Raw genomic sequence first — 12623 nt, 5'->3', positions numbered from 1 at the left:
GCGCCGCTCTCGCCCATTCACAACCCGGACGGGTTTTCTTTTTTTTTTTGTGAATGGAGGCGGTGACGTCGCCGCGCCCGCGCGCCGCCTCCCCTCCATTCATGCGGCCGCGGCGCGCCGCGAATGGGCGGGGCGGGGCGGGGCGGGGGCGCGCGCCGGCCGCCGCCGGGTAGTAAAGGCTGCGCGCGGCGCGCGCGGGGGTGCGCGAGCGGCGCGGGCGGCGGGCGCGGGGCGCGGCGGGCGCTCGCTCCCCCCGCCATGGTGGCCACCGAGGGGCTGCGCGAGATGGAGGGCAGCGCGCTGCGCCGCCTCGTCGGCCGCGACGAGGCCGGGGCCGGCGGCGCCGCGCGGTGCCTGGTGCTGGACTGCCGCCCCTTCCTGGCGCACAGCGCCGGGCACATCCGCGGGGCGCTCAACGTGCGCTGCAACACGATCGTGCGGCGGCGGGCGAAGGGCGCCGTGAGCCTGGAGCAGATCCTGCCGGCCGAGGGCGAGGTGCGGGCGCGGCTGCGGGCCGGGCTCTACTCCGCCGTCGTGGTGTACGACGAGCGCAGCCCGCGCGCCGAGGCCCTGCGCGAGGACAGCACCGTGGCGCTCGTGGTGCGCGCGCTCCGTCGCGACACGGCGCGCGCCGACATCCGCCTCCTGGCAGGTACCGCCGGCGGGAGCGGGCGGGGGACACCGGGAATGCCGGGCGGGAGCCGGCGGCGGACGGCCGCCCGCGCCCGGGAGCGAGGTCCGGGCTCGCCGTGCCCCGGGCGCTGCGCTGCCTCCCCCCGGCGGCGGCTGTCCCGCAGAAGTTGGGAGCCGGCGGGAGCGCTGGGGGCCGCACGCACCGGGGCTGCGCCGCCCCGGAGCGGGGTCCCGGCTCCGCCGCAGCGCGGCCATCAGCCCCGAGCGTGGGTGCCCGGGCGGTCTGAGCCGGCTCCGGGGCATCGACCGGCCCCGTGGCCCTCCCCGGGACCTGAGGGAAGTGAGCGTGTTGGGGGGAATCCCCCCACGCTTTGTTTGAGTCCGTCCCCGGCCCCGTGGTGCGCAGGAGGTGTTTGTGCAGGTCAAATACCTGCTGTCACGGCGATGTCCCCTTGCAGCGGGCAGAAACCCCGGGGACGCCTCTGTGCTCCTTTTGCGACTACAGCAGGGATCAGGACTCCCCCCCTCTGCCGTGTGTTAAAATGGGAAGCTGTGCACATTTGGAGCTGCTGGTCCTGAGAATTGCCTTGAGATGATTTAGAGGCGGGGGATGCTCAGCTGGGGTTCCTGGATGAGCTCTGGGGGGCTTTTTCTTTTTTGTTTACAGCCTGAGAGTCAATTTATTCCTTGGCTTACTTACAGCAGGAGTGAGGATGTGTATGCAGAGTAGCAAATCCATTAAGAGGCTTGATAGATGGAGGAACTAGCGCTTCGGTTGTAGTAGATACAGTAAAAGCAGCAGGAGCTGTTCCAGGGATGCGATACGACGTGCTGCTGCGGGAGTGCCTGTACAGCAAGGGCTTGCTCAGGAGCAGGCTCCTTCACCGCGAGCCAGCGTGGTGCTGGAGCCACGCATGTGGCAGGAAATGCTGCTCTCCTGCAAGGGTGGCCTTTGTCAGCTAAGAGCTTCTGGTGCCTCTGTGGTTCTCGTGGGAGGTTGGTAGGAATGGGAGCTCTTTTAAGGAATGGGCTCCGAGAGACTCAGTCTCAGCACTACAGTCTTCTTTTTGCGTTCCACAGAGCCACTGAAATAATCTTGTTCTGATTCCATGAGGGCTACACTAACCCAGAGCTGTGCATGCCCAAGTGCACATTTGTGGGGTGCAGGTCACAATGAAAATCCTGAAGTGTTTTGTGCAGGTCAGGCTGCTGCCAGGTTCCCTGTGAAGCAGCCGGCCTGGGGGTTGCTTGGCCATAGGCACCTGCTCTGCCTGGCTCCTGCACCGGGCAGGGCTGGTGTGAACAGCCAGGAGCTGCTGGATCAATGAATCTGATGAAATTCATTGAAGAGAAGCATTTGAATAGGTCTCTTTTTCTTTCCAAGAACCATTCTTTCCAAGATTTTTCTGCCCATCACCCTGGGTAGCTTTTCCCTCTCATGGTGTGATGACCACTGGAGTGTGATGTAGTAGATCCAGAGATTTTAAGACCAGAACCCTGGAACTTGTCTAACAAAGACTTTTGGTTTTGGATGCTCTTTCAAATCGAAGCAGTAAGACTGTAAAGGGATGTCAGGCCGGGGAAATGAAGCTTCTGCAAACTGTCCTGGCTGCGTGGGAGGGACAATGCAAATGCAGTGATAGATCTGCACGGTTCTGCTTTAAGGTACTAGAGCCCTTCCTTTTGTAGGGGGAGGAAGCCACAAAGGACACTGGGATGCTGGCAGTATCGGGCTCTAGCTGCCCAGGGATCCCTGGGCTGCTTGAGAAGCTTGCTTCCATTGTTTTGAATATCCAGCCTTGTTCAGGGCAGTCTCAGAGCTTAGGCTGGGTAAGAAGTATCCTGCTGTACGCTCTGCTAAGCCAAAATCTGCAGGCATAGGTCCTGCAGTTGGTTTGAGTCTTCAGGAACCAACCTGGGAGTCAGGGCTTGATCTAGCTGGAATCCTATGATGATAGTAAAATAATGATTTTCATTGATTTTGAGGCTCAAAGTCAGACCCTTCAAGGATGTCAGGGTTGTTGACTTGATCTGAATGAGAGAAGGAAATCTCACCAGAAGTGTTTATTGGCAGGCCAACACTGCAGTTTCCCTGTCCTGGGAACTCAGTGGGATTTGCTCATTTCACCGGCCATGAGGAAGCCGTGACATTCCCTGTGCTGCTTATCCCCCTGGCAGCAGGTCAGATGAACAAGCTGCTCCATGTTCAGCTTGCACCTGAGTCCTTGGGAAGCAGCAGACTCCTCTCTTGGAGAGCAGTTTGGCTGTGGGGTCAGCCAGAGCCAGGGCTTTCCTGGTCTGTTGTTTTGGAAGCTCTGAGCTGGAGGGTCAAGCTGGGAATGGGAGACCTGCCTGTCTTGTGACAAAATGATGTGTCAAGGGAAGAGGAGAACTGAATAGTCTTTGGCCTCGGAGCAGCTTTTCCCATTTAAGTCTGAGTATGCTCAGAGAGCAACCTTGGCCTCATTCTGGAGTTTTGGCTGGCAGTATGCAGGGAACCGAACCCTGGACCAGAGACTTTGGGTGGCCAAGATCATTGCTCTTGGTGCTCTTGCTCCAAGGGAATGGTGGGGCCGCAGGGATTTCCCCCTTGCTGCCAAGAGCCTGACTGCTCCTCCTGGGGCAGGAGACCACTCTCCATCGCTGTAGCATCATCTAGTGGCCAAGGGCATCTCCGGCTGTGCCGTTCCGCAGTCCTGTGAACGCGGTCTGGGGTAACACTTTGTGCCTCTCTTCTTGCAGGGGGCTATGAGCGCTTCTCCTCGGAGTACCCTGAATTCTGCGCAAAAACCAAGTCCCTGAGCAATGTGTCACCCCCCACCAGCGCTGAGCCCCTGGATCTGGGCTGCAGTTCCTGTGGGACCCCTTTCCATGACCAGGTATGTCTAAAAGCCCAGTGCTTAGCTAGCTTGACTGCCCTTCCAGCATTACAACCTGCTCCAACAGGAGTCTCTCTGCTCTCCCTTAGCTGGGGCTCACGAAGCCAAAGCCCTACTTCCTTTCCTCTCATGGGAAAGCATGGTGGTCCTCCTAAGCCCAGGGTGTTTGTGTGCCCCGCTGAGTGGACACGCCCAAATCCTTTTAACCCACACCTGCCTGTTTCTGAATAGGACAAAGGCAGATAGAGGAAGGGCTGAAACAGGTTTAGCACCTCAGGAAGGCAGCCTCTGCTCCCTCTTCTGAGGACCCTGGATCGGGTGCCAGGTTGCCGCACAGCTCGTCGTTTCCAAGCCATCTGGATGTGTGTCCTGCCTCCCACTGTCCCCTGGTCAACCTGTTGTTTTCTTCTGTCACAGGGTGGGCCTGTGGAGATCCTTCCCTTCCTCTACCTTGGCAGCGCCTACCACGCAGCCCGGCGGGACATGCTTGATGCACTGGGCATCACAGCCCTGCTGAACGTCTCCTCAGACTGCCCCAACCACTTTGAGGGGCACTACCAGTACAAGTGTATCCCTGTGGAGGATAACCACAAAGCTGACATCAGCTCCTGGTTCATGGAGGCAATTGAGTACATTGGTGAGTGCCCGTGCAGAGATGTCGTGTCCATTGGTGGCACCGGTGGGAGGGAGGTCAGCCACCACCTGCAGGTTGGGTGAGGGGCTGGGCTGTGGTGGCAGGGTGTGGGTCTCACATCTCACCCCTGTTGCCCTCCAGACTCAGTGAAGGAGTGCTGTGGCCGGGTCCTGGTGCACTGCCAGGCTGGCATCTCCCGCTCAGCCACCATCTGCTTGGCGTACCTGATGATGAAGAAACGTGTCAAGCTAGAGGAGGCCTTTGAGTTTGTCAAGCAGCGCCGGAGCATCATCTCCCCCAACTTCAGCTTCATGGGGCAGCTGCTGCAGTTTGAGTCGCAGGTGTTAGCCACTTCATACGCAGTGGAGGCCGTCAGCCCCTCGGGGACACTGCGGGAGCGGGGCAAGGCCACCTCCACCCCCACCTCGCAGTTTGTCTTCAGCTTCCCAGTGTCTGTCGGTGTCCATGCCACCCCCAGCAGCCTCCCCTACCTGCACAGCCCCATCACCACGTCGCCCAGCTGTTAGCTCAGGGCCGAGGCCAGCCAGGCAGGTAGTGCCAGGCGTGCAGGGGCGTGGAGCCCTGTGATGTTAAGCAATAGTGCCGGACACTGCCATTCACCCTGGACTCACCATCCTTTTCGTAGGGAAATTTTTTACCTCATCTTGGTTTGTTTGCTTTTTATTGTTATGTTTTGAAAGCACGAGGTTGTAAAAGCCACAAACCTTGACACTGTCCAGGCTCTTTGGGGGAGGAAAAAGATAGTATACTGGGTTTCCTCAAGTGCCTGGTCTTCACGTGTTTCCATCCCGATTTTATTGTCTTGTTTTTTTACACCTCCCCTTCTCCCCATGTTTCTGCCTCAGCTCATCTAGGTTGACAAAGGAGCATACCCTGTTTTATTGTGCAGCAGCCTTCCCCCTTGCAGAGAGACCTGTGTGTTTATGGCAAGTGCTGCTTACCTGAGCCAGGTACACTTTGGACAAGCAGAGCTGCAGGCAGGGCTTTGGGGTGAGCAGGAGTGGTGGCACAGGGCTGCCTGCACTCAACCTCAGCCCTGCCAGTGGCTGGGGAGATGAGGCAGGAGCTGGCAGGCACCTGCCAAGTCACCAGCTGAGCCTATTCCAGGGGGAGAGCAATCTCTGTGGTTGGGAAGTGGTTTGGAGGGAGAGATGTAGTCTGAAATGCCTTTTCTTGCCTCTGTGGATCACTGGTTTCTAGAAAACTTAGGTCCAATCTCCTGTGGCTTTAAGATGAGAAAGAAGGGGTTGGGGCAGCAGTCTGGGCTGCTTTTGATTACTCTGCTCAGTTTCCTCTCCACCAGTCCCACTGCTGCTCTTCTTCCAAAAGGAGCAGGACGGGACATGGGTGGGCTGTAATGGAAGAGAGAAGCTGTGGGGTGGAGGACAGGCTGGCCCAGAGGTGTCATTCATCCAGCATTTTCAAGCTTCTTCCACATCATGGCCAGCCCTTTTCCTGTGCTGAGTCTTGTTCACCTGTGCAACATTTCTGCAGCTTTTGGTCCAAGCCTTGAAAATGCCTCATCTTCAACCCACCTGGAGCCTTATTTCCCACCCTACCTCTGTCCTTCCCTCCAGTCCAGTCCAACACACAAGATGCCTGTGTGGCTGATGTACATATGTATGGTTTTGTTCTTTTTTTTTTTTTTTCTAGAAATTAACTTTTTATTTATTGCCTGAGGGAGGGAGAAAACATTGTTTGGAGAAAATAAAAATAAAACTGTTTTCAACAGTTTGGCTGGAGCAAATTTGTCCTAAGAGCAAGACAGAACAGCAGGTTGTGCACACATTCCATTTTCACAGAGCAACTGTTAAAAATGTATTTATTGACTTTTAAACTATTACAAGTATTGCAGATCAGACATTTAGCCAAGCACACTTATAGATCAAACTCAGTTGTTACAGAGATGTTACCTAAAGTCCACCATGTAGATAGGCTGAGAAACTGCCCATCGTCTTCAACTTTGAGAGAGAAGGTAAAAGAAGAAATAAATAAATGATATCCCAGCTCCAGGTAATTGGCAACCAAGAGAGGACAAACACAGGGCTAGTTATGAAAACAAGTTACACAAAAAAGGTCTAGAAATTCAACCCCTAGCTACATTGCCATCTGGGTTGCCAGAGAAAGCTATTAGGAATGACAAAGCACAAGCTCATGGGACCACAGCACAGGAAATCCCCATTTCAATTTCCAAAGCTGAAGCAAGTTCTGCAGATGTTAAGAAAGTGTCAAAATTATCTTGTAATGACAGAGATTCTAATAATCTACATTAGTAATTAAGGGGACCAGCACTAAAACTTGCCGCAAACAGGTTCAGCAACACCAATACATCAAAACCAGTCAGATAATGTGACTTGACAGGCATATGTGTCAGTGTAATGGAAATGCATTTGCTTCCCAAGTCCCCTACAGATTCCCAGGCTCATTCACCTTGCTTCAGAGATTTTAACACACATACAATGTTCCCCAATCCCCTGGGTTTCACATCTACTCTGTGTTTAGAGGTGGGAACACTGCCGCTCCCTCTCTGCACTCCTGCTACTTTTGGAAAGACCAGGAAAGCATGCTCTGGACTGTGCCAAGCCACCACCTCTGATCACCAATGGATTCAAGTCTGTGGAGGTTCACAAGCCAGTTGTTATGTGAGGCAAGAACTGAATATATGCTTTCCCAGGTCTTCCCTATCCAGGCTGCAGCATAGCTTACATTGCTGGACAAATATTCAGCTTAACAAAACTGAAGCATGCATTAGATGCATGACCTCTTGGATTTCTAAGCTGGACTTCCTGTGGGAAAGCAGCATGGAAACAGAGAAATCCCACTGAAAATAAATTCACATATTTCCTGACATTCAGCTTCTGAGAATGATTTGCAATGTTCAAACTAATCTGTTTTGTGGCTGGACCTTTCTGTTTACCCATCTTGAAAAATCCTGTTCAGGGCAATTTCTGTTAACAGTCCCATATGGAAATTGCAGGCAGTGCATGAACTGTGCAGAAACTGATGTCATTGCAGGGTTGCTGGAGGCTTGTTTGAGATTTGCCACTGTCTTAAGTAGCCCTCACAGGCCATGCAGTGGCATAACATGTTTGCATCCCTCAGCACCTCACACATTCACAGGGAGCAGACATCTCCTCTAACCTAAATAAACAGCAGGAGCAAGGAGGTTTCCAGAGCCAAGAAAGTGCCTTTCTCTAGGGGCTACTCCCTCCCATATACCACATACCTTTTCTGTGTCTGCTGGCCACCACAGCCAAGGGTGCAGAACATTTTGCAGGGTTTTCTCTCTGCTTCAGTGTAGAACTTTATTTTGGGGTATTCCCATAACAAACAAGCAAAGTTTAAGCTTGCAGGCAAAATAAATTCCTGCTACATAATGCAGTGGGATTCAATTGCATCACATGCAAACACTCGAAACAGAGTTCAGAAAACCAATAGTGACTGCAACATGGTGGAACTAGTATAAGAGGTTTGTAACAGTCTCTGTGGAGCTGGGGTCAAACACAACTGATAGATAAAAATAAAAATGAAAAAATAAAATATACCTTATTAAGGTACTGTACTGTCTGTTTTTAATCCTAACAAAAATTTTGTTGACAGCAATCGGAATGCAGTGTTACTCTGCACCAAGTATCTAAGTCATCAGTCTCATGGAAACAGTTTCAGCAATGGAGAGCAGAACCCTCCCTCCTTTGTTAGGTGGTGACTTTTCTTTCTGTTTTTTCTATTAAGGTCCTGTTGCAAAACTACACAGAAGCTTCAAAATGCTGCCTCAAAGGGACACTGACAAAAATCAATAGGCCTGAGAGACACATTGTCCCTTGTGCCAGCAGACACCAAGTTCTGTCCCTGGTCTCCCAAGCCTATGAGGGCCTAGCCCAGTGTTCTTACATCCTCAGCTCCTACTGTGCCTCCCACTGGTGATCCAATGCTGCAAAATGAGTATCCCCGTATCAGGGGACTGCTCTTCTCAGGAGGACAAAAACTTCATTTCTCAGGAGGCAGCAACTGCTGGTTATGGGGTCACAGCATGTTTAAGGTCCCACTGTAGTTAACTCTCTCAGCTAAAGCAGCAGCGTCTGTACCGTTACCAGCCTGCCAAGTGCACCACAACCACAACCGGGTTTTAATGGGTAACTTTGATGTTGATGGGCAGATCCTCACTTTGTTTTGAACAGTAAGAGCAGCTATGACAACATATGCTACTCCTGCACAGGTGTCTACAACACACAGATGCATCATCAGGCCTGGGTATTCCTCTGTGTCTGGCCACAAACGGATATAAGATCACGTCATTACGAGACAAAAAGCACTGCAAAATTATTTCCTCACACAGCACCTTTACTCTGCACAGAAAATCAGAAAGATTAACACTGGCAGTTCAAAGATACTGGAAAGTAGAATCACAGAATATGCTGAGCTGGAACGGACCCATCAGGGTCACTGAGTCCAACTCCTGGCTCTGCACAAGACAGCCCCAGGAGTCACACCACGTGCCTGAGAGTGTCCAAAACCTTCTTGAACTCTTATCAGGCTTGGTGCTATGACCACTTCCCTGGGGCCCCTTTGGGTGAAAATCCTTTCTCCTAGTATCCAACCTAAATCTCCCCTGACTCAGCTTCATGTTGTTTCCTCCAGTCTTCTTACTGGTCATGGGGGTGAAGATATTGGTACCTGCCCCTCCACTTCCTTTCGTGAGGATGTTGAAAACCTCAATGAGGTCTCCCCTCAATCTCCTCCAGGCTATTTTTATCCTCCAGAAGTTTCAGGCTGCAAAAGGAATCCAGACTAGCCATGAGTTGAACCAGCACATAGGAAACAACAAGCAAGAACAGCATCTGGTGTAGGCTCGGTGGGGTTTTCCTTTTTAGATTTGTTCTTGTTTTTGAAAGATGTAAAGCTTCTAACTTTCACGCCCACATTAACCATTTTGCTCACCTAAGCAGCACAGCTGTTTCACCATTTAAAACTATGTCTAACTGGGGATGGAGAGCAGCACTCACTCTGGTCGCTATCTGAAACCCTAGAGCAGATAGGCACATCCCCTCACTCCATTATTAACTAAATGAAAAACAAACCCCAAACTTGAATGGTGAATACAAAGCTTCAAAGCCTAGTGGTGATCCTTGCAATCCTCTAACACTATGAAACAAGCAGCCAAAATACAAGCACCCAATTTATCAATGAAACCTGTTTAAAAGGACAACTAGGCTAGAGCTTGGCTGGGACTTCAAAGCTACATATTTAATCAGGTCACATAATGAAGCAAGAACCATATATCCACTATCAGCTCAAGAAAAGTAAAACTCAGAGTTCAAGTTCTGTTGAAGTATTGCTATTTCTAAGGTTTCCTTTAGAGATATTACAAACAGATTATGTTCAGGTAGCCATATTGCATCAAATGACTGATTTTACAGTGGATGATATTTCTTGTGAGAATTACTTGCTTCAACATTAATGCCTTAACAACAAAAATAAAAATGTTGTCTTAATGCTGAAAGTGAAAACTCTTCAGGATTAAGTCTGTTTAATACAAATACATTAGCAAAATCCCACTTGTGGGGAGCACATATATTTTTATGAACTAAGAGCACACTGTTCTGTTGCTTTCTTGCTTTAAGAGAGATAAAACCTGAATGCATGAACTGGATCATCAGATACTAAATAGTGCTGGTTGATAGGGTAATGTACCACATTGTGTCCAAAGGAACATTTTTTTCCTCCAGTTTTTACATGGTCAACACTGAAGCACATCTCCTGGTATTAGTTGTTAGGAAAAAAATTAACAGGTCTTGATCTTCAACCTTCTCTGAAACTGTAAAACATCACAAAAAAGAAACCATATCCACCATGTTAATTCATGTTAAATCCATATTCACCATGAGGGGGACTTTTGAAACTGTTTGATGCTGTGCTATGCAATGCTTAAAAATAACTTTCTCCTACCCAGCAAAATAAACCTGGGAATTTGGGAAGAAGGGTATTAAGTGAATAAATCCTAACTTTGTTCTCTGATATACCTGCAAACAAATCCGCTTGCCAACTGATACTTTAAAATTTTGTTCTCATCAAAATGTAAAATTGATATTTAAAAAAAATTATTACTTTTGTAAATCCCTTAAGCTCTTCACCTATGATGTCACACACAAAGATGTGACAGGAACCGCCCTAATACACTCTCCCTTACCAGCCTGAAACCCATTTCCTGGGTCTCACAGAGGGACATGAACCAGATATGCCCTCCTGTATGAAATCTTCTGACTTTTCACCTGCTTCTCCCAGCAAAACCATACCCTGTTGTAACTAGAGAACATTTCACAAGCTGCAAGTACTTAACAGAAGCCTTAGAAAATGTCCTTTTAGAGATGCCAGCAGAAGGCATGGACCGGTTTCATGAAGTTCTTCTAAGCACAAGAGCTGGTTTTACCCTTGCAAACAATTCCCAGGGCTTCCCCCAGAAAACTCACACAGACAAGGCAGCAAACTGACATCATTTGTTTCCACTCTAAAGTTACACTCACTCATGTTATAGTTTGCTCAGAGGTGTGCAAAAAAACCCCTATATTGAATAACTTTACCTAGCCCCTCCTCAGATGAAATTTATATTGCATTGTAAATGATTTTAGTCGACTTGACTTTGTGCAAAATATCCTCAAAAAAGTTCTGGCTCAACTTCAAAATACAAAAGGAGAATAAATAGGATCTCTTGAAAACAGGAAATGAATGGTGTATGCTGAAAAGAAAATGATGGGCTTAATGTAATTTATCTGCAAATAAAATAACTAGAAAAGTAGTGTCTGAAATTTTAAGATGTGAGATGGCAGCAATAAAGATTTCCATTTGCACAATAATGTTCCCAAGGTCTAGATCAAAACAATATTATTTTACACATGGTATCTGCAGAGACTAGGAGCCTGAGATATGTTATTAAAAGGCAGTCCCTTGTAAACTTTCCTCAAGAGGAACAGTAGCAGTTGAGTATGCAAGAGTCACTCATTATCATATTCATCAAGACAGCGATACTTTATAAAAGACATACAGCTTATTTCCAGGTTGTTAAGGATTTTATGTGATACTGATTTTCTGAAACATGTATCCATCCAGTCCAAGATTGAAGTCACATCCTTCTCCACTGCTCTGAAGCTACTAGGTCTTTTGTTCTGCTGCTGTTGCTGTCTGTGAAGGAGCTTCTGGTTTCACAATCTGGTATGTAATGAGATATTCTGGGTATGCCTGAAAGTAAAATAAGAAAAAAACCCTGGTTTATGCAAAGGTAATTCAGCAAGTTCCGGTTTTTGCAGTTCACTGAACAGGGAAGGACAGCACAAAAACCAGCTCTATGTTCACAACATTCAAGAAAAAGTGGCTATTTCAAACCTAGCCAGCACTATGTGGAACTTAACACCTTGCTTAATACACAAATAAAAAGATGTTTCTTCCACACAGCCACTGCCAAAAATTGTGTGCAACAGGAATTCAGTTACTCTTCTTGTTAGCTAATCCTACAAATTGGTCAGTGTCTGTTAAGTTACTCAAAAATCTCGGATGACTGATGAAGTCTGACCTCAAAAGGGTCAATAGCTTGCGATGTAACCTGAAAAAAGCCTTTACTGGTAGTAAAATATTTGGCCCACCCAAAGCACATGATCCAATATGTCATCTGTCCATCTGCCCAGTGTTTCCTGGAGACAGCTGGTAGCCAGTTCAGTCCCAGAACAAAGCTGGAGTTGATGGAGGGCAGGGCCCCATTCGGAGGAACATCGACAGATGAGAGGAGACTGGGCCTACAGAAGCCTCATGTAATCCAGCAAGGGCAAAGGCATCTGAGAAGAATTCCTTGTCACACTGCAGGATGAGAAGCCACTCAGCTGAAAAGGTGATGGGGTCCTTGGGTGACAGCAAGCTAAAGCAGAATCAATAGTATGTCCTGGCAGCAATAAAGGCTGCAAGCATCCTGTGGTAAATCACCAGGTGTAGCAGCAACTGCATTTATTCAGTACTCCATCAACCACATGCAGAAAACCACACAAAACTTTTAGTTTCTCCAATACAAGAAAGATGCCAACAAGTTGGAGCCAAGTTCAGCAAAGGACCAATAACATAGTCAGGGGCAGAGAGCACAGGATAAAGAAGATCCTGAGAGAGAGATGGCTTGTTTGATGAAAAAAGAGAAGGCTTTGTAGGACCATCATTGTCCCTCTATCATATAAGGTCACCTGACTGGTCAGGCACAATCTGTGCTTACTGAAGCTGTGCTGCTGTCTTGGATCACTTCCTGGTCTGGCATGTGCCTTCCATGAGGATCTTTTCCCTTATATTCCCAGACACAGAGGTGAGGGTCACATATCTGTTGTTCCCTTGTGTCTACTTTTCTCCCCTTTTAAAAAATCTGAGTGATGTCTCCCTTCTTCCATTCACTGGAGTCCTTGCTTGACTGCCATGACTTTTCAAACATC

General features: G+C 49.1%; 2 protein-coding genes across 3 annotated transcripts in view; one reads left to right on the top strand and one right to left on the bottom strand.

Annotated features, from left to right (window-relative positions):
* The first annotated feature begins 258 nt into the window (after positions 1-258).
* On the top strand, positions 259-5898 carry DUSP4 (dual specificity phosphatase 4). Of its 2 annotated transcripts, none has more exons than XM_021532596.3 (4): positions 259-652; positions 3376-3512; positions 3930-4149; positions 4288-5898. In XM_021532596.3, the coding sequence occupies exons 1-4, from the start codon at positions 259-261 to the stop codon at positions 4671-4673; spliced, it is 1137 nt and encodes a 378-aa protein (XP_021388271.1). In that variant the 3' UTR covers positions 4674-5898. The 2 variants fall into 2 exon arrangements, with proteins under 2 accessions (XP_021388271.1, XP_077639057.1); XM_077782931.1 differs by having other exon boundaries at positions 259-781; positions 3352-3512.
* Positions 5899-5972: 74 nt separating this feature from the next.
* Positions 5973-12623, bottom strand: part of TNKS (tankyrase) — a 125324-nt gene continuing 118673 nt past the window's right edge. The window contains exon 27 of the mRNA XM_021532595.3: positions 5973-11400. Within this exon, the coding sequence (XP_021388270.1) occupies positions 11314-11400 (87 nt within the window). The 3' untranslated portion in view covers positions 5973-11313. The remainder of the gene's footprint in view (positions 11401-12623) is intronic.

The sequence above is a fragment of the Lonchura striata genome, chromosome 4 (assembly GCF_046129695.1).
Source record: "Lonchura striata isolate bLonStr1 chromosome 4, bLonStr1.mat, whole genome shotgun sequence".
Classification (NCBI taxonomy): domain Eukaryota; kingdom Metazoa; phylum Chordata; class Aves; order Passeriformes; family Estrildidae; genus Lonchura; species Lonchura striata.
This window is presented reverse-complemented; position numbering and strand designations above follow the sequence as displayed.

Excerpts from the sequence above, each read along its gene's own strand:
- DUSP4 (XM_077782931.1), top strand. The coding sequence starts at position 259 with ATGGTGGCCACCGAGGGGCTGCGCGAGATGGAGGGCAGCGCGCTGCGC. Across the intron at positions 782-3,351 it reads CTGCGCTGCCTCCCCCCGGC|CACTTTGTGCCTCTCTTCTT; the intron begins GGCGGCTGTCCC and ends GGTCTGGGGTAA. Across the intron at positions 4,150-4,287 it reads GGAGGCAATTGAGTACATTG|ACTCAGTGAAGGAGTGCTGT; the intron begins GTGAGTGCCCGT and ends GTTGCCCTCCAG.